General features: G+C 48.1%; 1 protein-coding gene and 1 long non-coding RNA gene across 21 annotated transcripts in view; one reads left to right on the forward strand and one right to left on the reverse strand.

The window, feature by feature from the left end:
* The window catches only part of FHIT (fragile histidine triad diadenosine triphosphatase), a 1,253,716-nt gene that overhangs the window by 1,183,378 nt on the left and 42,605 nt on the right, over nt 1-27,733 (forward strand). The window contains exon 1 of one of the 10 annotated variants that reach the window (XM_074344584.1): nt 3,852-4,066. The exons of 8 other annotated variants lie outside the window; for them this stretch is intronic. In XM_074344584.1, the coding sequence (XP_074200685.1) occupies nt 3,987-4,066 (80 nt within the window). In that variant the 5' untranslated portion in view covers nt 3,852-3,986. Of the gene's footprint in view, nt 1-3,851; nt 4,067-10,840; nt 11,271-27,733 lie in introns of those variants that run through there. One more of the 10 variants, XM_074344583.1, reaches the window with a different exon arrangement.
* LOC105079549 (uncharacterized) overlaps nt 4,673-27,733 on the reverse strand; it is a 575,211-nt gene continuing 552,150 nt past the window's right edge. For 6 of the 11 annotated variants that reach the window (XR_012499935.1, XR_012499936.1, XR_012499939.1 and 3 more), the window contains one exon: nt 11,289-21,370. This is a non-coding gene — a long non-coding RNA (uncharacterized LOC105079549). Of the gene's footprint in view, nt 6,330-10,463; nt 10,546-11,286; nt 26,194-27,733 lie in introns of those variants that run through there. The other 5 variants (XR_012499940.1, XR_012499945.1, XR_012499938.1 and 2 more) reach the window with 4 other exon arrangements.

Genomic DNA, 27,733 nt, shown 5'->3' on the forward strand with positions numbered 1-27,733 from the left:
TCTGCAGGCACGACAGCTCTGCACCCACTCCTCTCACTAACACAAGGCTTCCGAGGATCACACACGCAGCCTTTCACACCCCCGGCCCCGGGAGCTGTCTCACTAACCTGGGGGAGGAGCCCAAAGCCGTCTCCCATCTGTTTGTCTTTCAATAACGTGTAAACCCTGAGTCCCTTATCCTCTAGATGTGAAGATTCCTCCGTTCGCCTCTCATCTCTTGAAACTGGCGTGTCTCTTAGTAACCACCAGAGGGATCCCATATAATGTGATAAAAATTAAAATCAGCACGGAGGGACCAGAGCTCAGCCAGGTCGGCGTGCACTTGCCTCTGCGGGCTGAGTCTCTTTCTGGAGAATCATGAGAAGAGGGAACAAAGGATGGGCAGGGAGGGATGAGACTCTGCTTGGCAGCTTAAGGGAAGGGATCGCAAAGAAGGAGGAGCAGATGTGAAGACAGAGGGCTCTGAGGGCCAGTCTTTCTCTTCACTGGGAAACAAAACAACCAGACAGAGGAATAAAATAAGTCCTGGTCAGTAGAAAGAAGGTACCTTTTTAAGTCACTAGAATTGGATACCACTCATTTCTGAAGCTGCATTCAGTGGTTGAACTCCAGATACAATGAGATTTCATTTTAAGAGCTAAAGTCTTTTCTATTTTTTTAAAAATAGGCTTGAACAATTGTATAAAAGAGAGAATCCAGGCTGTTCTATATAGTTTGCTTGGGCCACTAGAATAAATTTTCGTACACTTGTTTAAAACAACAGGAATTTATTCTTTTCGAATTTTGGAGGCTGGAAATCCAAACTCAGGGTGCCAGCAGGGCCATGCTTCCTCTGAAGGTGCTGGGGCAGAGTTCTTCCTTGTGTCTTCCTCGCTTCGGGTGGGTGCTGGCCGCCCTTGGCCTTCCGTGACTTCCAGCTGCATCTCTCCAATTTCTGGCTCCGTCTTTACATGGCATCCTTCCCTCTGTGGGTGTCTGTGTGGCCCCAGATCCCCCTCTCTTTATAAGGACACCAGTCACTGGATTTAGGGCCCAGCCTAATCTACTGTGACCTCATCTTAACTAATTAAGTCTGCAAAGACCCTCTTTCCAAATAAAATCACATTCGAATGTTTTGGGGAGACATGAATTTTTGGACACCACTGTTCAACCCAGTACACAATCCTTAACTATTTTTTTTAAGAGAACTTTTCAACTTGTGGTCCTAGACACGAAGCAGGGCTGATATTCTGGTTCTAATATGATTTCCAGGTGATGCATGAAATCTGTTATCATCATCTGGAAAGTGATATTTCTGTGATTCCCTTAGATCCCAGCTCTGATTTTTTAATCCAGCTTCTGACATACGACCTGTCCTCTAAGCTGTCGTAAGGCTGGTGTCAGAGTGTTTATAGCGGCTTTCATGCGTGAGTGGGTGTTGCGTCCGGACAACGAAGACAGTGTTTCTACCTTACGGTCCCTTGGTAGCTAATTTTACTGCCCTTGCCTTCCGGTTTTATAGCTGGTCCCTGAGGTCATTGGGCCAAATCAGTGCAGTTAAAGCTCAGATGATCCTTGTTTATCCCTTCTCCTCACACCTGCCTGGCTGCGCTCACGGCCGACTGAAACTTCAGATCCGCTCAGCAGAAACTATACACTCAGGTCAAACATGCTCGAGGGAGAAGGTTGTCCGCGGGGTGTCAGTCAAATTGGCGAACAAGTGTCAACAAAACCGGAGGTGGGAGAGGGCTGTCAAGGCAGGAAGTCAGCGGGCAGAGCGGAGTTAGCCAGACCACGTGGTCCATGACACCGCCGTGGGCGGCCAGGCGGGCGCAGCCGGGGGCGATGATGAGGGAGGTCACCCCATGGGGCTTGTCACAGAAGCCCTGACTCCCCGTCTCTTCTCATCTCATCCTTTGTGCCTGAGCCCCCAGCACATGGGCTCCCAGCCTTGGCCTGAACTTCAGGATCAGGGAACTCAAACTCACTACCCAGCCCCCTTTCAAAGCACACAGGCCTCCTGCAGTTCCAGATGTATTATAAGAACATCCGCTTCCCCAGATGCTAAAGGCCACACATTGTTTGAGTCCATCTCTGTGAAATGCCCAGAGGAGACAAATCTGTAGAGACAGAGAGCCGAGCAGCGGTTGCCAGGGATGGGAGGGAAGGGGCGAGGGGAAATTACTACCTAATGGCTACGGGGTTTCCCTTTAGGATGGTGAAAATCTTCTCAACTAGATAGTGGTGACAGTTGCACAGCATTGGGAATGTACTAAATGCCACTGAGTGACATACTTTAAAAAGGGTAAAATGGTGAATTTTATGTTATGTGTATTTCAGCACAATTTCAAAACAAAATAGAAAAAAACCTTCCTTCTGTTCCACCCACTGGTTCTCACTTTGCCCCTTGAAACCAAACTGAGGTCCGGTGTCTTGTACATGGGGCCAACTTTTAAATGTCTTTTTCTCCAAATCTGAGGGTGCTTTTTGGCCCCCATATGTCTACTTTTCCAGGCTAATCACCCTTTGTCCCTCAAGTGTTCATCTTTGAAGTCCCTTATCCAGGGTAATTTCCACTGGATAAACACCCCTTTTCTATCGCTTTATGGGAATCATGGTGCCCCTGGGGGATACTGCAGCTGCTGTGAATCGTGGCCAGCATCTGTTATGGTGGGATAAATCGCCTGCTTTGACCTGGGACTTAGGACGTCTGGGTCTCAGCCTGAGTCCCAACTCTAAATCACTGTGCATCCCTGAAAAAGCCAGTCAACCTCTCTGGGCCTCAGTTTCTTCACTTGTAAAATGAAAGTTTCTGCAAGGTCTTTTCGAGCTCTCAGCCTTCATGCTGCTCGGCTCTGGACCTTATTCCAGTTGATGGCTCACAAGAGGGAATTCCCTTTGAGCGCTGATGCACCACCCCGTTCCCCCGGGTTAAGTTAGATCTCCCCCCGACCCCGCCCACCCCAAATGTATGATCTCGGATTTGGGAGGCCAGATGAAAGATTCACTGGGATTCTGATTAAATCCTATATCATTAGATAGAACACCGCATTCTAAAATATGATTTTAGATGTTCATTGAAATATCTAACCTATTTATAGTCCTCCTACTTTGCTGAGATACAGAAATCTCTGGAGGTCCTCAAGCAAGTCCCTGCAGAGTCTTAGGAGGGGGTCCGTGATGGCCCAGGGGAGACCTCGTGCCTGCTGTTTCCCCCCATTCCCTCCAGATCAGCTCAGCAGAAGGGGAGAAGTCATGAGCCCCTCTTGTGGGTTCTATGATTTCCTTCCTTCCCCAAAAGAATCAGAGAGAAAGATATAACCTGATATGATGGTCACTGTGCTAGAGATGTTTGAGGTCCTTCCCTGCTCCAGGCAACAGCACCTTCCATGACTAAAGCCACACTAGTGAAGAACGGGCACATCTCGCCCGACGCCAGGCTGTATGTAACAGTGCTTGAAGCCCTAGCCCTGACAGCCAGTCCCCGTGTTCAGGCGTCACTACTCAGAATCCACGTGCCCCGGACGGTCAGATTCCGTGTTCCTCCTTTCGTGCGGATATTCTTTTTCTTCTTTATGAAAAATCCTTTGTTTGAGATGACCCTTGCCGAAGCACATAGGGAGTTACTACGTGGCAGTCTCCCTGAGGCTGTTTTATTCAGGCTTGGTTGTCCAGGGCAACCGATAACGAGAAACTTGGGGGACAGAGCCCCTTTGCTTTGTCGGGTCGCCTTTGATAGCTTGAAAAGGTCAAGAACTTCTTTACTTAGCCGCGCCTCCACGTGACTTTGCTAAGCAACGAGTGAGATGGAGATTCTCTTTAAAAGCCTGACACCCTTCCGCCTTTGTTCGTATGCAAAGTGTTTTCTTAAAGTGAAGCCCTCTGCCTTTGCCCGTCCTCACATGCTAATGAGACCTGTGCGGCTGCCAAATCACACTCGGGACTGTTAATGCGGCAGGAGGCAGCGCGCGGCTCCTTTCAGTGAAGGCGCTACGGCGCTCTGCCAGATGAAGAGCAGCCTCCCTAATGAGCACCAGGAGATGACAGGGAACCGGCAGCCTCGCCTGGCCCCGCGCACGCCTTTCAGGTCCTCGTTCTTTGGTCTTCTTTCTGTCCCTACAACTTGGGAAAAATGGATCCTGTTCGTGTCTATAAATTGGAAGAAGTATCCTAGACTCTTGACTCTAATTCAGATAATTAAAATATTGAGCTTTCAGTTAAGTGAGTGGGAGGGAAGGGATGTGTGCTGCTTTTTGGTGTTTAAATCTAGTGGAAACAGAAATGCTGAGTTTCCGGATTCAGGTTTATGATCCTTCAGCTGATACTCTCCGAGTGCCTTGTGTGTGTGTGTGTGTGAGCCATGCTGCTCGGCGGGCTGGGGGTGGCACAGGGCAAGAATTGCACCCAATGTGCACTTTAAGGAGGGTGCGATCTAGTAGCACAGGGGAGACGTATAATCAGATGATCACCATCTAAGGTGGAAAGTGTTCAAAGAAACAAAGGATGTCATTTCAGAAGAGAGATGATTTTTCCCCCTCTCTTTTCACCACTTTCTAATCCGGGCCACCATTCTCTCTCCCTGGGATGATGGCAGTAGTGCCGTGACTGTTTCCTGGTCCTCCTCGAGCACCTACTGTGTGCTGGGCAGCGGGAAGGGAGGAACATTAGACATATAACAGGTTTGTATCTGGGCAAAGGCAGAGATAAGGTACTTCCAAAATAATAATCCATGGCAAACTGTGTTCCAAGGCCTCAAACCTGTCCACAGGGGCAAGGCCCTAGCAGTGAGTGAAGAGAAATGGGCCAAGGATATGAAGAATTAAAAGAAGATTCTTAGAACAGGAGCAAACACTTCCAGTCTAAACCGGGCAGTGGTTACTTAGGTACAATTAGTTACTTTCCAGCAGGAAAGCAGGGGCTAGAACCGCTAGATATGCAGACATTTTGGGAGTACCAACAGTTACTTTTAAGTCTTTCTAACACTGGACAAGCCATGCAAAGCATTCAGAAGTCCTGAGCTGGCCGGGAGGGAGCCTGCCACTTGGCAAACTCTGGGGTAACTGTGGTGAAAGTTAGAGTCATCCAGCACAGCCAGGAGTCTCAGGAAAACTTTGTGGAAGAAGGAACATTTCTTACAGGTTTAGAAAAATGGTTGGAGGCAGGACCAGGGTTTTCCAAGTAGAGGGAAGAGTGAGCGAACATGTGGACCTGGGAACCTGGAGGTTGTGGTCCGAAAAGTCCAAGGACTCTGGAAGCTGGAGCGGAGCCCAGGGCATGAGCAAGGGTTGGGGGACCAGCCATGGAACCTCAGGCCAGAGAGGTTAATAGAGGCCAGATTCTACAATGATGTTGTGCAGGACTCTTACCACCTTGAAACCTCACTGTTGTCTTCTGTACAGTGAGGGTAGTGACATCTGCCTCCCAGAGCTGCTAGAGGAGCTCATGAGAGCATGCATAGGAAATGCCTGGCATTGAACCTGGCAGTGATACAGAGTGTTTAATAAGTGTTGGTTCTTCCTTCCATTTAATACAAAGTTTAGACTTCATTCTGCTCATGCTATGACATTAGAAAAGAGCTGCCTTTTTTTTTCTTTCTTAAAGATTGAGTTTTCACTTATTTATGAAGACTAAACATTCTGAAATGCACAAAGGAGAAGATAACAGCCACCTATGGTCTCACCACTGAGAATTAACCACAGTTCAGCTCTTCGCAGATTTACATTTGTATCCAGTCTTTCCCAAAAAGAAAAAAATCATTATTGATTTTGTGAAAAATTATAACATATCCATCATAAAAATTGTTACAAAGTAAAGTATAAAAAGTGAAAGACAGGCATTATGTCCAAAGATAATTACCTTCGGTGTGAATCATTTCACGTAGGCTTTTGTGCGTTTTGGATAAAATGACAGAGGCTTCCTATATTTTGAGGAGGTTTTGGGGTTGCTGTGAGGATTAAATAAATTTATATGCTAATATAATATAATGCTAATATAATACAGTAGCACAAGGCCTGGCCCAGAGCCTGCAGTCCACGTTGGATCACAGTGGTTGGCAGTGAGAGCAGATACAATTGTGTCGTTCTGGAGAGAAACTTCTGTATCACATTTAGTAGAGGACCCCAGGCTTCAAGGTCTCCTCTTTGTCTCCAGTTGGCAAAGAAATAGTCACCACCTCTTTGTGGTAAACCAGGAGGGGAGATGACCCTGAGTCGTGATTTAGCTCCGCCATTTGTGAACTGTGTGACAGTAGACGCGTCACTCTGAGCCCCTGCTTTCCCGTCGTCAAGATGTGAGGAGTTCTGCCAGCCTCCCAGGGTCCTTGGGAAGTTCATGAGCAGATGCACGGAGAGCTGCGGGGACAGAGGAGCTCATCAAGTGTTAGTCCCTCTTCTGCCCACCTCTCCCTCCCCTCCCTCTCCTCTCCCCTCCTTCTCTCCCCACCTGTCTCTCCCCCCCACCTTCTCTCCCCACTACCTCTCCCCTCTTTTCCTGTTTTGTTTAACACTCAGCAACTAGCATATTCAGAAAAGGCTTACAGAGTCCTCCCAGTTACATTTTAGCCCCCCCCCTCTTTCCCCGGAGTTCCCCTCCGACCCTGAGGCTGGAGTGAATGCGTATTGATGGTGAGGCCTGTGTTCACCAGCAGCCCGAGTAAAGGGTGCATGTGTTGGCAGCTGCTGGCTAACAGCTCAGCTGAAGACAGGAAGCGAATTAGCTGTTAGAAGGTAGTCCTTTGCACCTGAAATTCATTATAGATTTAAACCCATTTTGAAAATTCACCTGTAACTCCAGGAGCCAGAGTAAAAGCCTGGGCCACTTGGTGAGAAACCCGTTTTGCTTAGTGATTAAAAAATCTGGCACTGCCGGGTTCTTTGAGTGTTGCTAAAATTTGCTGTAGCTTCTTTTCACCATAAAGCAGGTGTCAAGCGAAGACTTTGTGTGTGTTCGTGATCATTATGTTGTATTAAAGAGTCGCGTTGAGTTGCAGAATGAGAACAAGCATGCGGCATGGTCTCTACCTGCAAAGCAATTAAATTATCGTCTGACATGTTTATAGCTCCAGAACCAGTAATCAGCTTTTAGTCTGAATAGGGAACGTGGTGTTATAATCCAGGGCTTTGCTGAGAGGTTCATATTGAGCATTTGCATTTGATAATTTAATTTAAATAACACCGAGCAAGCAGAGTTATGCTCCTGGCGTCTGGCAGGGTGACAGGGAAGAGTGCAACGCACAAAGTGGATTCTTTGTAAATAATTGTGTATTCCTGAGTGGTTTTCACTTGCTTGTTATTGACCTCTGCTGCCCTCACTGAATAAACTAGCAAATGGTAGTAGCCTCTGAAATCGCAAGTATTATGTCTCTCTCTGTTTCTTTTTTTCTCTTCCCATGGAAACAATATCTAAGCAATCTCCAAATTTCCCTGAGATTGTGAGAGGCCCGCAGTGAACCATTAAAAAAAAAAAAATCCCCCCAAAGGGACTTACTTCTTGCAAGATGCCTTTATGTATTAGAGATCAATTTTCTGATAAGATTCTCTGTTCCAGAGAATATTTGGCAATTTTAGCAAAAGTAAGTACTTGCCACAGGAAGAGTGAATCCCAACTTAATGCCCAATAATATCACAAACTAAAGGAAATAAATTGTAGAAATGGTCTCTTCTCTCCAACATCCCCCCTCCAGAATAAAGTTTGTTGGATGATTCTAGAATTTTCTTTTACAGAACTTCCCAGCTATCACATTTCTTTACAGGAATTGTTTGCTTCAGGGCAGCACGTCCCGGTGGGTTTCCAAATCTGAATCCCACTGCCGTCCTCACAGCATTGCTATTTCTACTTTTCCTTTTCTACTTCCCCTGCGCACACACACACACACACACAAAAACACACACAGATTAGTCCCATCTGTTGGTGCCCTTGAGATGACAGACCTTGAGAAGGAAAGTGCACTCATTCTGCCATGAGTTGTTTATTTTTTTCCTTAAGATATTTTCTCTCCATTTGGCATGGTTTTATAACTTTGCCCAAAATGATCTGCCTGAGCCTTCCTGGGCACCAAGTCTGAATTCGAAGTCAGGGAGCTCAGATGAAGTTGTTTGTTCTTACTGTGCCCCCCCGGTTCCCAAGACCTGCTTCGGCACCTGAACTGCTGATGGGTTGTGTATGTTGCACGTATATCAGCTGATAAGCACCTTCAAAGGAAGACCCTTTTGCTGTAGGATGGAATTTTCTGACAGATGTTGTTTAAAACTGAGTGAAAAATAAAACTATTTCAAGAGATTTCCTAGTGTTTCAAACCCCTCCTCGGGAATCTTTCCAGGGAAGGAAATGGAGTGCGAGGTGGAGATGGGCACCTTCCCTCTGGTGTGTTTACGTGCAGGATAGGATGGCAGGCCGTGCGTAAGCTTTCTGAGCGCACACCAGTGTAGCTGCGGGTGAGCAGAAGCCTCCGTCTTGTTCATATTTCAAATGTTCTGAGAAGTAAGGCCTTGAGTGTGTGCCGTTGCCCTTTGAGAGGGCTCCCTTTCCACTGAAGAGCAGGCCTTGCTCTGTGCCAGCCCGCTTTACGTATCTTAGCAGATAGCCTGTCCGTGTGTTAAACCCTTCGGTGTATCTGTGTGTGACCTTGGCCTTTGATCCATTTCAGTCACCCCTGAGCCCTCATCCACTCTGGTGCATTGGATTATGAAAACAGTTGCCAATACCCAAGAAGCGGGGATGCAGCCGTACACGGGGCCTTGTGTGTTTCAGTAACTCACAGCATCACAGGATCCGTGTGGTGAGAGCGTGAGCCTTGGTTTACTCTTCGTCCCTCCCGCTGCCCAGCCCAGAATTGACCCACATCCCAAAACACTGTACGTGGGTCTGCTTTGCTTCATCTTAACCTCTGCCTTCATGGTTAAGCTAGTGAAGTAGAGGGCAGCAGATATCTCCGGGCGGGGCAGGCAGCCTTGCACATCTTGGCTCTTCTGGGACAGCTTCAGGTGTTCTAGCTATTGTGTGAGGGTTTAATATTATCAACAAAAGAGAGGACTTGAGAGAAGGATTTTGATTTGCGTGGTTATGATTCTGGACTGTTTCCCAGCCCAGAGTCTCTGAGAAATGGATCCGTGTTGTTCAAGAGGCAACTACAGTTGGCAGCCTCGGGGGGCAGTGAGCAGTGATCCAGGGAAGTTGGATGCACTGCTCTTGTGGTTCAGGTTCTTCACAGGGACTGGCCTGATAAAATCCTGCAAACATAGATACTTTATCATAGCAATTGCAATGATTTTCATTTGTTTTAAATCCATGATTAGTTCTGTTAATAAAAACGTCTATTGAAGCTATTTAAGACACCCACTAAAATTCTCTAATATTAATTTCATGGAAAAATTCCAACAGAACCGTATTAGTGTTTCCCCCCATTAAGGTAACATTATGGACTTTTAATGGAGCTCTCAGCTATAATGGTTTTTATTGACCTAATTATTAAATGAATTAAAATCTGTCTCAGTGCCTTCACAATTATGGAATAGTGGCATCAGAGGGAGGGCCATGGTTGGTTATTGAGGAGGCAAACAGGAGAAGCCCTGAACATGTCCCTTTATGTATTTGTGCTTCATCTAAAAGGAAAGATAAATAATACCCTAGTTTCGTTGAGTGGATCTGCCTTTTACTAGTTGGGACCTGGGTCATGTCAAAATGCTAACTTTGTGGCAAGTTATACTGTAATCCATGGGAAACTTGTGTTTTCTCTTCCTTGCCTGTCTCCTCTGCATTTTCTCTTTGGATGGTTTGCAAATATAATGTTAGAATTTTAGTAATGATGTTAAATCTAGGATGGAATCTTTGAAGAGCTTTTTATAATTAGTTTTTAATACAAAAGTCATGTGGTCACTGGAATAAATTGTGACAGTGCAGAGGGAGGAGAGTAACATAGCAAATCCTACTTTCTGGAAGGATCATCGTTAAAAGCTTGGGAATCTGTTTATAAAGTATCAGTTTTTGCCTTTTAATATTTGACTTTTTTTTTTTTTTTTTTTTTTGGCACAGATAACTTAGATGTGACACACGCACCTCTAGTCCCCTCTCCCTGGCCCAAAGCAGACATTACTAAGGGATTGCTGCACCCTTTCTCACCTAGAACAGCGCAGCCTGAGCATCTCACGCCTGACTCTCAGGGAGGCTTGGAAAAACCGGTCTGATGTGATTTGACATGGGAATTGTAACCTAGTTTGCACCCCTGATAATCATTCACATTACTATAAAGTATTTCCCTAGACACACACGTGAATTTCATTTGCTCATCAAAGACATTCTGTAAGAAAGAGAGGAGCTTCCTCAGTCCTGTGTAGCAGGCAAAACCCCAAGACTCAGTAGGAAGGGACTGAATCAGGGCCCAGAGCTGGTAAGGAGTAAATGAGAATGAAAAGACACAGCTCCTGACTCCTGGTCTATTAATAACAAAGATGGCCAGTCTTTCACTCATTTCTTCCAAAAGTACTTACTGAACACTTCCTCTGTGTCAGGCACAGGATATTCAGCAGGGAGCCAGACAGGCACGGTCTCTTCCCTCAAAGAATTTCCATGCTGGAGGAGGAGACAGATAATAAACTCACAAATAAATATCGATGATTTCAGGGAGCCATGCATCCCGTGAAGAAAAGAATGGAGAGAACTGTGGTGGTTTAGTGGGTTGCAAGGAAGGTCTCTTTGAACACGGACACTTGAACCAGAAGAAGGTGCCACAATGAAAACCCTTGGCACAGAGTGTCCATCAGAGTCAGAGGGAGGGGAGCTGGTGTGAAGGGCTTAGGATGGAAGGAGCCGTGTGTATTTAGGGAAACCCACCCACAAATGGGCCTGGGAGGAAGGAGAGAGGTGGGCTGGGGCCAGAGTGTGCAGGACCCTGGGGCGGGGTGTTGAACACCCATCAGAGACCATTAAGCAAGGATTAACCGAACCCAATATATGTTGGGCACAGCGTGGAGACACCACATCCTGCTTCCACGACATCTACCCAATCACCAGACATAATTTAGTCTTGAATGCAAATTAGAGTGAACCATGTCTTGCTGCAGGGGCACACTTCTACTCTGATGAACTCAAAAATAGTGTTTCCTGTCTCCATCTCTTCCCCGGAGCCATGGACTGGAACATATCCAAGTACCAGGGGAAAGATCACAGGACAGGATGCTCAGCAGAGGTTCTGGCAAAGACAGGAATGCAGAGAGAAGTTCACTGTGTGTTACGCCAACACCTGAGCAATGCATGACTCCCCGAAAGGAGGCAGATCCCCAAGCTTGTCTGAACTGGTACGAGAACGGACTGAATGTAGCTCTGTTCTACTTAATGAGGCTTCTCTTTAGTCCTTAACACACAAACCCTCCCTCACTGTACTGTTTTGGTTTATTTTAATCCCCATATCCTTCATAAGGTAGCCTTACTTTATATGAAAATAGTCAGAGCTATTACTACTATTAACCATACTAACAGTTGGCTGAGTAGTTACTGTGCGCCAGGCACTGCGCCGTGCATCCTCTCAACCCTGGGAGGTAGATGCTATTATTTTGTTGTTTTACCGATGAGAAACTTAGCCCCAGAAAGGAGGACGAGGGCTTGCCCACGATCAGGCAGCTGGCAAAGGTAGAGGCCAGGAGCTTCAACCACGGAGTCCCTGCTCTTCACCAGCACAGGCCCTTCCCACACAGTGACGAAGGGAACGGTGTGTGTGAACTTGGGCATAAACTGGGTTTTTGAGACCCATCTCGGTTTCTTCCACTGTGAATTTATCATGGCCCTGAACTCAAAGGGTGTTTTTGGTGAGAGTAAATGAGATGTAAGGAGAAACACAGAGCGGAGTGCCCAGCGCACAGCAAGTGCTCTCAAGCCATGTCACCTGGGCACTAGGTCTCAGGGCCCAGAAAGGGCAGGTGATACGGGGCTGCTGAGGGGATGAGAGGAGGCCGTGTGGCAACGCGTCCAGCACGGAGCCCTGGCTTTCCTGGGCTCTGCGTAAATAGTGATGGCTGCTCTTGGTAATCTAAGGACCAGTGATGGCTTGAATTTGCAACACCCTTTGCAAATCAAAGTAACAACTGAGGAAAACTCATTCATATTTCCTCCCTAGTTTCATTTCTGGCAGAGGAATGAGCACTGTTACTGATAACAGGAGTGTATCTGTAATCGAGTTGCAGTGGTGGTAACGGGCTGGCACAGCTTTTTTATTCTGTCTGATACTGTTTTCAAAGAAGCCATTTGTGCTGTAATGGGAAAATTCAGTCCAGACCTTTGAAGGAAAGCCTGATGTTTAATAGTTTAAGGCAACTTCTGACAACAGTATGTTCTAGAGAATTGCAGATGCTCCCAAATCACATACTATTTCTCTAAAAAAAAAAACTGTGACATTTATCTGATAGAGCATCTGGCATGGGGCGGGGGGGGGGGGTCAGATTCTTTTTTTCATCGGTTAAAAAACAAAACAAAAAACACCTTTGCCTAAGTTCGTGCAAAACATCCTGCATAAGTGAGATTAATGGGTTCTGAAACTGTGGACCATGCTAAAAAGCTGCACAAGGTTCACATTAATGTGAAAGCCAGCTGGGAAGTGCTCTGGGCTGTCACTGCCCCACTCTTGGGGGTGCTGTGTTAACAGTGAGGAAGAAAAGACAAGCCCTGACTTCACTGGGCTTGCTCTCAAGCGTTTGGTTTTTTGCCCTCTGAAGTCACATTCCTGTCAGTGAAGAACAGAGAATGGTGTCCTCCTTCAAATGAGGCAGCAGGGCGAGCGCGTCACTCCATAGGTTTTCATAAATTTCCTTCAACCCTTTCTTGTAAAGGCCTGTCCTCTCATGAGACCCAGGTCATGCAAATCCTGCATTTCCTCAAATTCTCCTCTGGCAATGCTCTCAAGGAAATCTTTTTTGAATTCTTGCAAAGACTGTGCTTTGGGGGAAGAGGCCTGGGATGAGGGAGGTGACGGTCTAAGAGCCAGGAGGCTTGGATACGCTCTGCCGCTAGTCACGTGACCTTGGGCAAGACTTGGCTCTCATTGTCACCTAAGGTGAAGTGAGAGACTTGGCCACGGGTTCCCATCATGTGTCACACTGTGTCGACACCACCTTTGCCCTTCCTCTCTTGAGATTGATGCTTGACTGCGTATGATTTTTTTTTTTCTGGCTTATAATAAAGAAAGGCTGCTTCTTTATCTGGCCCTCAAATTTCCCCACTTTATTTTTAATGATCGCCTAAAATAGAGGTTCTTACCCTGGAGTCTCTAGACAGACCCCGAAGTTAGATGCGAAAGCTTGCATATAGGTGAATATTTAAGGAGCAGGGGGAAGGCTTTATGATTTTCATGTATTCACTCAGCGAATATTGAACACTTACTCTCTGCCAGGCACCGAGCTAAGCAAAGGAAATACAATGGGGGTCTGAGCAGATAATAGTACCTGACCTTCCAGAGCCTCCATTATAGTCAGGAAGATTCTAGAAACAAGTAAATGAGCAATCACAGTGCAGGGGTGTAGAGGTGTGGGGGGGTCGGGTGGAACAGGCAAGGTGCCATTGGAGATTGAGAGAGGGGCCTCCTCAGACTCCATCAGAAGTCTAAAAGCATTCCTGACTGTAGAAAAAGGATATGAACCTCTGACCTACAGGAAAGGGAACTTGACAGGCGTGATGCTAGAGTGAGCAACACCTGGAGAAAAGGCGGCAGGTGGACATACACACCTGAGATGTTAATTCATAACGAATAAGGCATTCAGCACTGCAGAGTCTGGTTTAAAGTCTTGAAATGATCCTGATCATTGGTATTATGACGATCATAGCTAGTGTACACTGAGCTCTTACTACGGACCAGATTCTTGCTAAGCATTTACCGCCAGTAATCTCGCTTTGTCTTCATAAAATGTCTGCAAGGAGGTAGCATACTCCTGTCTTACACATGGGCACATGGGCATTAAGTCATCTATTCAAGGTCTTCCAGCCAAAAAAGTAGCAAATCCAGGATTTAAACCCCAGGTCTGGGTGATCCTTGAGCTTAGCCTTAGTATAGATTTTTGAATCACAGTGAGATCTCACCTTCCATACAGGTTGGAAAGTCATGTTTTCTTGAATTGCTTTGCCCCAGAGGGCCAGGCTTTAGATGTTAAAACCAAAAAAGCAAATGTCGGTGCCATATGTTCCTCCCCACAGTGCAAGGTGCTGTCTCTTAGGCTCTCAATTACCAGCTCAAGTGAAACTGGTTTACTACAACTGGGTATGGTCCCAAACCAGTCCTTCAGAGAAGAAGCAAAGCTCGAAGGGGCTTATTAACAAGTTAGCATTTCAAAAGCACGTGGGATTTTTAATTCCATTTGCCACAGAACTGCTGTGATAATGATGAAGACTTAGTCACTGTAGGAACACGGTCTTATGCTAAGCTCCTGTAAGATCCTCCTGGTCTGGCCCTTCTCTCTCTCTCTTCCAGTTGACCTTGACATCTGCATTCCTGAGTGTCTGTCCGATCTCAGCCTTCTTTTATGAGAGTTTGATCCAAAATGTACAGAACACCCCTCCAAGTAGCTCCTGTTGCTAACCTGACCCCCAAAACACCTGACCCCGAGGAAATGTCCTCGCCCCAGAAGTGTGTTGGTCTGTTCACTCAACAAGCTTTTATGGGGACAAGGGCGTGTGCTAGACACTGGTGGTAGAGGAACGAGCCAGCCCATGCTCTCAAGAAGCTGTGGTCAGTAGACTGCACCTAAGGAAGTTAAGAGCTCCTTTGACTGCAAGTGACCCGAACCCAACTCCAAGTGCTTAAAGGGAGGGAGAAAGGATTAATCAGCTCGTGTATCTGAGCAGTCTAATGGTAGAGCTGATACAGACATGGCTGGGTTGAGGGACACAAACCATCACCAGGGCTTTGTGTCTGTACTTTCTTCAGGTGGCCTTTCCCCAAGGAAGGTAATAGGAACGCCAGCAGCTTGAGGGACGGGGCCCTCTTTCTTTTGTGATGACACCCACCAGCCCCAGACCACCATATTTGCAGTCAGCACAGAGCACTGTCACCTGCCTGTTATCATTTCCTCCTATCCAAGCGTTTGGGGTTCAAAACCCATTTTTTGATATGGAGGCAATGAAAACCTGGCAATGCCGCTTTTACATGACTGCCTCTGTTATGCAATCATTTAAACAGATTATACGATTCTATAACCAGTCTGGTCATGAAAAGGTTCCATGGTGGAATCTGCCCTCGTAGGCATTTCAAGGGGAGGGGAATTTACTTGGCCATTTACACCCTTCTGAAAATAGCAATGGGTGGCAGCGATGAGACTGCCAGCTGCTGCGATGAAATGACATTTACCACGGGACCCTCTGTGAGTGATGGGAGAGGTGTGCCGTGTGTGCGGGGATTCGCCTCTACACTGTGGCTTCGATTCTTTATTAAATGAAAGCCAGATGCTTATAGTTACCATTTTTAATCGGTTCCTTCTCCCAGGTAGCTCATAAAATCCCACTAATAAATCAAAGAGCCCTTCTTAACAGAATGTCAGGGGATGCCATGATGTGGCTGATGTCTTAATGAATTCAGGGCACTGGAAGCTAGTTTCATAATTTTTTCCGAAGTCTCCACTCCCTCTCCTCCATATACATGCCTCCCCCCCCCCCCAAATAAAAGAAAGATCGGAAAAGGAAGTTGGGGATAAATGTCTCGCTGTCACAGCTACAAACGTGTCTTCCACAAGACAAAGTGAGTTACTAAGAGAAAAATTTCCAAGTGATTTAAAAGATACCATTTAAATTCTATTAGAATTTTTGGAAATAAAAGGCAATGAGTTAAGTGAGAATAAGATGTGAGCCTTCCTGCAATATTTGATTGCTAATGAACAGAAAGTATTAATCTTAGCAACCAAGAAGAGAAAAATGCACAGTGTTTTTCATTAAATCAACTAAATGATTAAATGAGTTAGTCAGTGGAAACCATTTTAATTTTCTGAATGTGAAATGTGCAGCTTATAACAAATAAATTCAAAGCACCTTTCTAAGCAAGTTTTGACCATAAAAAATGTGGGTTATAAAGATGTTTGGTATTTTCTTCTTTATAGATAGCCAGTATTTTAAGGCAGTGACATTAATTGTGTGGAATGAAATGCCCCTACTATCTGGGATTAAAAAAATGTGGCATCTAGTGTGACATTTCTAATGGATCTTCAACACTATTACAGAATGATGGATTGTTGTCGTAGTCATTTTAGCAGCTTTCCGAGCTGTTGTATTTTTAAATAAATTGGCTGTGAATTTTGTAAGTGGCAAAGGTTGATAAACTAGCGCTTGGCACGACATTAGCGCAGTTGTCATAGTTGGTACATTTATGTGCATAATCTTCACATTCCATAAGCCTCTTTGGTCTCAGGCATTGATCTGCAAGATTACTTGCTGTTGGTAGATGGGGAAAAAAAAACATCAAAATTAGTTCAGCAGAGAACCTGGTTCTGGGACATCACTTAATGGGCTGAGAGGAGGTCTAGCCATGGAAGCCCACTGTGAATTGGTTTCTCACCCTCCCTTCTTGCACCTCCTCAGCAAGGGAAAACTGGGGCGTAGGTCAAGGTGCCAGTTCTTCCACCAACACGTTCTGAGAGGCCCCTCTGAGTCACGCCCTGGGCTGGGTGCTGGGGAGACAAACGTGAGTCTAGTAGGAGACCCAGGCACTGATCCATCCGAGCAAACAGGGACCAGTTTGGAGAACTGTTCTCAAGGAAAGGGCCAATCCATCATGAAGGAGCCTCATTAGTCAAGGGGTCAGACAAGGAAGGCGTCTTCGAACAGGTAGCCCTGGGGCTGAGATCTGAAGGTGGCAGGACGGCCAGTCTCAGGAGGAGGGGGGGCAAGTGTGTTCCCGGCGGGGGAGCAGACGTGCAGGGGCTCTGGGGTGGCAGGAGGCCATCTGAAGACCTGAAAGAAGGCTGCGGGGCTGGAGTCCCGAGCAGGAGTGAGAGGAGAAGGGGAGCACTTTCAGCCCTGGATACACTGTCTGCGTGTCCGGAAAGCCCAGGGGAGCTGACTAGACAACCTCAGGGAGAGCTGCCACAGTGGCTGCAATCAAGGCAAGATGTTCAGATGATCGTGAACCAGAGGGCAGTCCAGTCTTGGATGTAGCTGAAGTCTACTGGCCATGAGAGAACGAAAAATCACAACCCAGGAAAGGGGTATGAGAGGGGAACCTGTTTAACAGAATTGCAGAACGTGGGGGCGAGAACGGTCCTCACAGACTCTGTTCTTCACGACCATCAGCTTGCAAACCAGGAAGGCGAGCCCCAGGGGGGCTGATGTCGCACCGTGACTCACGGTGACTCACCAGCCTGCTTCGTTCTTAAAATGAGGCTTCTTCCTGAAACACTAAGTCGCTTTCCCAGAATTTCTCATTTTTACTCCTGGATAAAATGATTCCCTTACTTATCCAACACAAAGATGCTGGCTAGGAAAGGCTTGCAGAGGACGAGGTAACATAGCAGACGAGAACACGGTTTCAGAGCCAGAGAAGCCTGGGTTTAAATCCCCGACCTCGCTGACCGACCTTGCCAAGATACATAAGCTCTGAGCCTCGGTTTCCACATTTGTCCAGCGGGGCTGATAGCAGTGCCTCCATCATCGGGTTGTAAGGACTACGTTATCCTTCATGCAGAGCACCTCGTGTGATCCCTGGCATATAGGAGGTACCTAATCCATGGTAACTGCTGTTTCCTTAGCAAAAGTGAACTACTCAGTCTATCAGTGAGTTAATTTTGTTACTTGCCCTTTGTAGAAAACGAAAAGGGGGTTTCTCTTTTCATAACGAGTCAGAGAGATGCCCTTGAAATGTGTTGGAATTTTTTTTCTTCTACTGCTTGTTCGTATTTGTGCGTGAGAAATTACTTCTCTGGGCTACTGGTTCTTTCTTCATGAATAAGTACCTTTTGCTTCAGGTAGTCTTCTAGTTACGGGTACGTGACAACCAACAAATAATATTTAAGGACCGCAGATATTGAAGATTTAACCACAACTCCAGGAAGGAAAGGAGTTGACTTTAGTCAGCTCATCATGGAAAGAATTCAAGCCCTGGAGTCACACAGACCCGGAGTAAATCCCAGCTGGGACACAAGTTGCCAAGTGAAAACTTGTGCGAATTAGTTATCCCTTCTGAGCCTCAGTTTTCTCAAATAAAGATCTTTCTAGTTATTACACAGTATGTTATGAGATTTACCTAAAAAGGGGCAAAATACCTGACTCACAATAGTAAATACCCCAGGCTTTTGCCTCTTCTAATTAGGCAGCTCAACCTGCTGGTCATTCCCACTGAGTGCACCATTGCGTGTGTGTTTTGGGGGGATGTGGAGTGGGGACCCGATCCCATTCAGTTACGCAACCTTTGTTTCTCAGATGGGCACGGTGGCTGTCATTTTCTGCACTGCCAGAATGGCGCCCCCGCCCTCCCAGAAGCTCGTGTGCTCAGCTTGTGCGAGGTCTGCAGTGAGGCCTTCGCAGCAGCACGTGCGGGAACAGCTCAGTGTGCGGAGGGACGCTCACAAGACGGATGGCTGTGCGGAGAGATCGTATTAGTGAGTGAAAATTGCGTGTGGGGTAAACACAGCAGTTACTTTCAGCGGCGTCATCGCCATAGTTTCCAGCGAGAGGCTGTGCAAATTGCAAAGGAGGGAAAAGAATATCTCAGTTTTCCTGCGTCGTGGTTACAGATGAGCCACAGAGCTCCCATTTGTGTGTGCAGGCGGTTTCAGTCATTGTGCACGCACGCTCACCCTGGCAGCATTTCAGAGCATTATTCCACATTACCGTAGTCTTTCATCACGCGTCGCAAGTCTGACACGGTTCTCTCCTTGGCAGGAAAGTGCTCCAGGCTAAGTTTCAGATTTTGTCAGTAGGAAGAAAGGAATTGTCACAATCCAGAAGTGGCTGGGGAAACACACCTTCAAGTGCTACGCGTTTGTAAACGTAAAGCCCCAGGTGGAAGGAAGGACTGGAAGCAGGCGAGCTGATGTCTTGCTGGTTTCCGTGGGTCCTTTGCTGTGCTCCCTGGCTGGACCCGAGACGCAGCCACGCCAAGCCACGAGTGCTTCGGTGGCCAGCAGGGGTGGGGCTCTGACGCGCCCGAGTGATTCTCATCATCAGTTCCCTGTCTTCTCCATCCCGGGAGCAGGGTTAACGTCCTCAGTGACACGGATTCTCTGCTCACCTCATTTTGCCCTTCTCTTGGTGTGGCCAGATCTGGCTAAAAGAGATGATGTGTTTCCATTTCCTCCATTCAACCAAGATAGGTTTATCCAGTATCTTGTCTCTGCCAAGCTTCACAGCAGGCACTGGAGAAACCACAGTAGGCAGGACAGACATGAACCCAGAACCCACAGGTGCCACGAGGGCACAGGTGTCCAGGGTGCTGGGGGGGCACGTGGGTGGGGCGCTTACTCAGATTTCAGTGGGGTGACATCTGCATCAAACTCCAAGGAACACGTGAGCGATTACGAGGAACAATTCTTGTCCTCCTCCTGCCCACTCCCCCTTCTTTGACCGTCGCGGGGACAGGGAAGACTGGGATGTGGAAGAGTCTGGGGCAAGTTCATGTAACTCCTCGTTTTCCAAATACCAGTTGTTGGTCCCAGTTGTTGCTATGTTAAGAACCGCTTCTACTCCTCTTTGTGTGTTTTCAAGTCAACTTCCTTTTCCTACCTGAATCCGTTCAGTGAAAAAGGAAAGGTTTCATCATTCTTGTAACAGAAAAGCAGCGTGACATGCCATAAACAGGAGGCAGCTACACAAGTTGGCACGATGGAAAATAAAACGGTGTTATTAAATTTCATCTGGATGGTGTAGTTCGAGCATGAGGGCTGTGCTTTTCTGGTATAAAATGGGAGACCATGGAGCGTTAGAGCCGTGTGAAGGATAAACACCGTGCTGAATGTGCTCCCGGAGAGAGTGCGAGGAGGAAGGATGCTGGAACTGAATACCGCCGTGAAAACCCACGCTCTGTGAGGCCGTGTCTCTGTGCTGTCTGTAACCGCCTTGGGCACCAGACAGGAGTGCGTCCCGCACTTTGGGAGTAACCAAGAGGGTCCCGTGGAGTGGGAACTTAGAGCTGTAGGTAATGAACTGAGAACGGTAATTCACAGCTTTGCAGTCCTGGTAAGGAGTTTGGATTTTATTCTGAAAGAACAGAAAGCCGAGGAAGCAAGCCAATGGCTGGCTGAGGTGATCGGATCTGCATTTCAGAAAGACGGCCCACCTGCATGGGTGGTGGTGGAGGAGTGGGTGGTGAGAAGCAAGGCCAGAGGAAAGCAAAGACAGGATGCTTTCAGGAGCCCCGGGGAAAGAAGATGCGGGCAAAAACTGGAAGAGTGACTGGGGAAGGGAGAGGCAAAAAAATCTGTCAATGATTGACGGATGAGGAATATAGTGGGTGCTCAGAACTATTTCCACATGATGTGGCTGCTAGACATTCACTCTAGAGAGAGTTCAGTCCGTCCAGTCATTCTTACATCATTTTTTTTTTTTTTTTGGCCAAAGAATCCATAGTCCTCAACTCAGCCCTTACTGCCCTCCGCGGGCCCCCTTCCCCCTTCTAAGAGGTCTCTGGCTCACTGAGATTCCTGGGAGGTGGGACCTGAAAAGCCGGCCTGAGAGTTGGTGACAATGTAGCCCCTTTGGTTCCTCATGGCTGAGGGAGTTGTCATTTTCTGCCATCATTTCCCACTTGTCTTAGGACATTGCTTTTCACTGGGGTGGTTTACCCCGGGGACATCTGACAAGGTCCGGAGACCTTCGTGGACGTCACAAGTGGTAAGGAGAGGTGTGCTAGTCACCTCAAGTAGGCGGAGACCCAGGATGCTGCTACACAGGACTGTCCCCACCACTGAGAATTAACTGACCCCAAATGTGACTAGTGCCTGAGGCTGATGGAGGCTGAGGCACCCTGGTGGGACAGTGAGAATGGCCAAAAGTGTCCGGTGAGGGCAGCGAGTGGACACCGTGGTGGGCAGGCTCTTCCATCAGGAAACTATTATTTGCCCTTAAGAACCTGTGTGTTATTACAGCTGTGTGTGTTGCAGGACCAGGAGGTTGGGAGTAGGGAAGCGTGGCGTCCTCTGGGTCCTCCAGGACTGGAATCACGCCAGAGCAGACAGCCAGCTGGAGGAGGCAGTAGCTCCAAAGAAGCCCCCCAGACTCCCAGCCCCCCAGGCTCTGCTGCGCTGGCTCTCAGGAGGCTGGGGGTGACTCTCCACAGGCAGATCCCGTGCATCCACAGGGGCAGCTCGCTCAGTCCGGTCCTCCAGCAGGTGTGGTGAAGTGCCCAGAATCGTCACACTGTCTTGGCTAATCTCCAAGCCTGCCCAGAAAACAAGCATCTCTGTTTTCAGAGGATGATAGCCACGATCACTTTTTCCTGGGGGGAAAAATGCCAGAAAGATACACACTTTGTAAATCACGGCGTGTTTCCTGCCTGCGAGCTTTGAGTCTCTTTGTGAGACATTTATCTCCTTGTACACTCACCTCCCTCAAATTATCATTTAATTAATAAACCTAATAGCCCGAGGTGTACCAATCAATAAGGAAAAGAATGCAGGAAGCTGAACCGGCTGCATCAGGGTATTGAACTGTGTGTGGAGAGGTCTGAGGCCTTCCTTTAAAAGGAGCACGCCCCCAGTCCATGGAGATGGGGAGAGGGGCCGCCGTGTTCCCACAGGGCTGGGGAGGCAGGGAAGTGGCGGACGAGGGCATCCTGTCCTGACTCATGAGTGACATGGGCATTGAATTTCCCATTGTTTAAACGGCTGTGATCTTGGATAGGAACGAATCACCTTTCATGCCAGCTGAGAGCTCTTTTCCCTTCTGTGACCAGAAGCACCCCTGTCTTCATGGTGTGAATGTGGCAATTGCTAGCCAACTATGTGATCAAAAATGTGTGGGAAAAAACCCTCGTTAAATCTATACACATAGTGAGAGACTTCTTCATGCTTCCTGAAGAATCAGGCAGATCTAGCAGACAGAGTAAGGCAGGCTAGGTAAGAGGGAGCCCCTTTCAAAGTCCCGCTTCCCACTCTGAACTGGGAGTGCCTGCTTCTCCAGCCCCTGCTCCACCCCCACGTTTCCTCGCTGAGCGTCACTGCGAAGCCTTGAAAACTAGGTGTTAGAGAAACGCAGATCTAGAGCGTATGTGCTTACAGCAGGGGTGTCCTGCTTGGTTTGGGCACCGAAGTCCAAGTCCAGTGGTAATTTTAACGTTCCCATCATATCTTTGGAAGTAAATGACATCTTGCAAAGGCAACCCCTCCCGTGGGCTACATCTTTTTTCTAGGGCTTAGAGCACAGGGGTCACAGAGAGAACCTTCATCTGGGGCCAGGAGGAGGGAGAGAAATCCATGTGTTCAATATGCGGCAGATGCATCCAGGCCGACCTCATTGATCAATGTTACACAATGAAAATATCATTCAAATTCATTAGCAGGACTGAACCCAGAACTTTCGCCACCCCGGAGCCCACTGGGGGCCCTTCCTTTGTGAACTCTCAGGCCAGGGATTATCTTTTCATTGAATTACAGTGAAATCTGTCTTAAGTGATCACCTAGGGACCATACAAAATTGGTAACTTGGTAGAGGCTGAACTTTAGCGAAAGGTCAAACAGAATTCCTCCGGAAACCTTAGGGGTTGCTTAAAGGTGAAATAAAAAGCCGAAATGAAAATTGACTTAATCCTTGGTTTATGAACCACATAGCAGAGCTAAGCAGGCTGAGGGATGCATCCAGCTCACAGATGCATCTTGACTTACTTATCTTTCTAATGCCTCATCCCTTCCGGCAAGTGCCGTGGCCTTTCTGGCTCGTTAGTCATGTGCCTAATGGTGCTTTCATGGTCCAAGGATGCCCGTATATTTTGAAAACCTTTGGCTGCTCCTTTGGGACCCAGGGAATTGGTGATGTCACATACCATTCCAGGTCAGGCTCTACAGAGAATGCTGCCCACAGCTCACCAGTGCCTTTAGGATTCTCAATGTCTGAACCTGGGAAGAGGGAAATTGGCTTAACTAACTTCAGAACATACATTCAGTGTAGGAAGGAGCTTTTTTGAAGGAGGGATCTGAATTCTAGTCTGTTAGGCAAAGAATTATCTTTGAATTCTGTTTATCTACTTTGCAGGGCTGCAGAGATCATTCGGTAACGTGGCAGGTGAGGGCCGCCAGGCCAGCCCGCCTCCTGCCTAGGGGGGGAGTTCACAAAGTCACTGATTTCCCTTCCTGTAGAGACAGGCACTAACTGTGTGTCCCAGTGCACTTCATGACCATGCGTTGCAGAATCCTGTGAGGATCTGAACAGATGTGTTCTCTGCGTCCTGAGCTGAGGGTTACAGGCCCTGCTGTATACACTTTAGGTCCAGCTGAAATGGAGGTGGAGGAAAAGGAATCAGGGAGGTGGCCCTGTGGGGAGAGGCCCTGGCTTAAGGATCTCCTGGTGTGGAAGCAGGATTAGCTCTGCATGCCCAGCTCAGCATATGTAGGCCTTTGAGTGTTCTGTCTTAATGTTAATGCACATTTGGGAAACCTAAGTTAGTTGATATACAGAGGAAACTGGTGTTTTGAAAAAGAATGAGATTTTTATGAGGTGAAGCCATACGCACACACACTCTATGCCTTGCTTATGTAACTAAAGACTTACTTATGTTAATGGGAACGGCGCTAATGTGACACACAGGCGTCCATCAGCTGAGCCCAGTACTCTAAGTGAAGGCTCCCTGGAAGCCAGGCAAACCACCACCACCAAGGCAGCCCATGGACAGAGCCCTGCAATGGCTGAGGCACGTGAAGACCTCAGTCTGTTGGCTCCAGCTTCCTGGAGCCTGGCTCCTGGTTTCTGTCCAGACCACTTTCCCTCTTCCCTTAACAATATTTACTTTTCTGATCACAGGTGGTGCTTCCAGAAGCACCCAGAGCGAGCATGGCACACAACAGTGCCATCTTCTTCCTTTTCTTATGCCCAGGCTAATGAGCCAACAGCTAGATGGCAAAGGCTCCCTGAAGGCCCGCACACTGGGATGCAGCTGTGTTCCCTGGCGCCAGTCACGGTGACACCAAGCCACTAGCTTCCCTTGAGGTCAGTAGAACCGACGATACCGCCGGCCTTTCGAATGTGGCCGCTAGCACAGGCGTCAGGCGTGTTCAGTCCCTCTTCATCAGCTCGAGTATGTTCAACTCCACGTGACTGTGAGGTTTCTTACTAAAGCTGTTTGATTCAGGAGGAGGGTTGAAACCAAAGCCTAACGGGAACCTCAGATCTGCAGCTCAGGTCTACTCCTGTCTCCAAAGGGCTTCAGAGAGGATTCAAACTGAATAGTAAGCCTATGTTTTTATACACAGGATCCTTAGGATTCAACCGAGGCCTATTTCTCTGTGTAGCAGGCCTGAAGAACATTTTACCAATGAAGACCCTCCCCCAGGGTTGCCAAAATGTATGTCCCACCCGCCGAGTCGGACCTGACACTTGTTTTTGTCAGTCGTTTGATAGGAACACCATCGCGTTCGCGCTGCGGCAGCAGAGTCGCGTGTCTGCAGGGCGGGCTGGGGCCTGCAGAGCCTACAAAGTGCACTACATCCAGCCCTTTAAAGGGGAAAAAATGTGCCCACCCCCAGTCCTATCCTACCCTAAAATGAGGATGAAAAGTTTAAAAGCTGCAGCACAGGCTCCCCGAGGGCAGGCAGGGGCTGTCTGGCTCAGCTGTGTCCCCCCAGGGCCTCGCGTGAAGGGCGCTGGCCCCCTTCCTACTCCCTAGGCGTCCCCCTCACTGACCGTAGGATGGGAGTCCCAGCACTACCACGTCTCCAGTCTTACCTCCCCACTGGCATTTTGTTACAAGCAAAGCTTACAGACAAATGATGTTCTTCGTTAAACCAGTGCTGTTGATCCCCCTTAAAGGTGCTGGCACGGGGGATACAGGTGTGAATCAGCCAGGTCTTGTTCTAGGAGATTCCTCTAGCGGGCGAGGCAGACGGACGCAAGTGAACGCGCAAACGTACATCGTCTCGGACAGTGAAACAGGGTAATAGGATAAAAATATGGGCGCAGGAGCCGATGAACTTGGGTAGAGATGTCAGAAGAGGCCTCGCCAAGGAGGTGTAACTGGTAACGGAAGGGTAAGAGGCAAGTCTGGAGAAGCTGGGGGCAGAGAACTTTCCAGGAAGCGGGAACGGTGGCTGTGAAAGCCGCAGGTCTGGGATGAGCTCGGCGTGTTCAGGAAACAGAAGGCAGGCCAGTGGGTGTGGAGCACGGGTGAGCGGGCAGGAGGAGGTCTGGGTACAGAGGCAGGCAGTGGCCTCGAGTCTTGGAGGCCAAATGAGATGGGAGTTGGAGGGCCTCAGACAAGGAAACAGCATGATCTGAATTTTACAAGGATCACCCTGGCTGGGTTGAAAGCAGATGAAAGCTGAAGCAAGGGGACCGATTTGGAGGTGATCACAGTGGTTTATGGTAGAGATAATGGTGCAGGGGAGGTGGAGGGAAGTAGGCCATTTGGCAGTGCGTTTTGGGAACACGACAGGTAGATTTTGTTCATGGAGTTGAATATGAACCCTCAGGGGCTAAGAATTTCTCGCATTTGGTTTGAGTAAGCAGCTGGATGGTTAGTGATATTTTCTGGAAAGACTGAAACAGGATGGGGACTACAATTCAGGTGTTCTCTTTTGGTTATAAGAAATAAGAGTTACTCGCCACCCAGGCAAGAGGACTCATCAGGTAGGCTGTGAACTATCACAGTCCCGTCTCTGTGACTGAGCCATGAGCTCCTCAAGAAAAGGGCCCTGTCTTGCCACTTCCCATCCTTAGAACTTGCCTTTGGTCCCCAAGCAGCGTGTGAGGGTGATAACGTCGAGCTTTCGGCACTCAGGAGAACCTCAGCTGTCCCCACAGTGTCACAGGGGAACGGACACGAAGCACAGCGCATTTCCGAGGAAACGGGGTGTAGAGCAGTGGGAACAGAAAAGCTACGAGACTCTGCCTTTACAGACCAGCCAGGAGGAGACCAGCCCCTAAGGGGGGGTGCTTCCAGCCCACGGGGTGGGGCTGTCTCCCCAACAGGCACACAGAGCTTCCAGCCTCATTGAAATCCTGTAGATCGTGCAGAGAGCTGGGCAGGCGATTCAAACTCATTTTCGAGGTCAGAGTGCCCAACGTGGACTGTGTTAGCTCACAGCACCATTAATGGAGTGATGCGCTCCATCCCTGCATGGGGGAATCAGAAGGACTTTAATGGGGCTTCATTACATCCATCTGTCTATCCATCACTTCCTCGCCATCGCTCACCACTTGACTCCAGAAACGGGAACACCCCCTAGCTAATTAGGTTTATCCTAATCTCCTTTATGTGCCATCAGCCCTCTGAGAGGCCATCTGTGAGTTTAGAGTTCAGACCTTTGAGAATTATGCTAATCAGTCTTTTTCTAATTGAAAGTGTTCAACAGATGACCACAATTTGAAACTTCTTGCTGTGGCAAATGGGAACCCATCGTAAGATTCTGTGCTAATTTTAAGCGCCCTCGTCCTCTGAAGTGGCACAGAACGGGCCATTTCTCAGAAAATAGGCAAAGAGCGTTGGGCCATGGAGCCAGGGAACAAGGAAGCCAAAACAGACTGTGTGCAGAGGATTTTTGTTGGTTTGTGATATGAGTAGGAGATGACTTGCATTTATTTGTAGAATCAAAAAGGAAGGCACCTGGGCTGTTAAATGTAGGAATGGATGTCTGTTGTGGTGGGGCAGCCGCGGGTGTGTAGAACGCAGAGGAGAACCGATTCACTGAGGTAAGTGCCCCAAGGGAAATTATTGACAAGTGGATTTTCGACCCCCTGTATCCTCTGGGCCCGTGGCCTGGCCACTGGAGGCTGGCGTGGAATGTTAAGCAGATTTCTGTGCAGAGAGGTCACCCCTGCGCTGCAGTGGTTTGGACCCGGCAGGAGAAAGGGCACCTTCTGACACAGCACAGTAACGTTCACTGCAGAACCTAAACACCCCTGGGGCCTTCATGGAGTGAGTAGGAATAATCAGCTCTGGAATTAGGGGGTTGGACATAGTGCTCAGTGGAAAGACCGATGCTACCGTGAACTGCTTGTTGAGTGAATAAGCAGGGAGTCTTTACTGGGGGTTACAGCCCAGAGCACTGCTTCCCGAACTTACACATGCCCGTGAATCTCCAGGACATTTTGTTAAAATAGAGTTTTTGATTCGGTAGTTCTGGGGTGGTGCCTAAGAGCCTGCATTTCTCACACACTCCCAGGTGATGCTTCTGGTCCAGAGACCACACTTGGTGGAGTAGGAGAGGCTAAGAGATTGGGGAGCAGGAAGAACCAGGTTCAAGTGCGGGCCACTGACTGACCAGGTAGCCTTAGGCAGATTACCTTCCTGTGCGCCTCGACCACCCAGCAAATACTTACTGACTTTCTACCATGTGCCAGAAACTGTGCCCAGTTAAATAGCTGGTCGATCGAAAATGTCCCTGCTCTCCTGGGGTTTTTAGTCCGTTGGGGCAACACACAAGAAAAAAGGTGACAAAGCAAAGATGTCTAATTATACTTGGGGTAACGGCCAGCAGTAGTAGCACTGGGGGCTGGCGTGTATGGAGAACCTGTTACGGAGTCCAAGCTCACATTGCTCAGTGCACGGCAGGACGAAAATAAATCGAGTGGCGAGTTGTTGAGGCAAGGGGCAGTGACTATTCAGAAAGTCTGCAAACTGAGAGGATGAGACATTCATGTCCTAGGGAATCAT

This window comes from Camelus bactrianus, chromosome 17 (assembly GCF_048773025.1).
Source record: "Camelus bactrianus isolate YW-2024 breed Bactrian camel chromosome 17, ASM4877302v1, whole genome shotgun sequence".
Taxonomy (NCBI): domain Eukaryota; kingdom Metazoa; phylum Chordata; class Mammalia; order Artiodactyla; family Camelidae; genus Camelus; species Camelus bactrianus.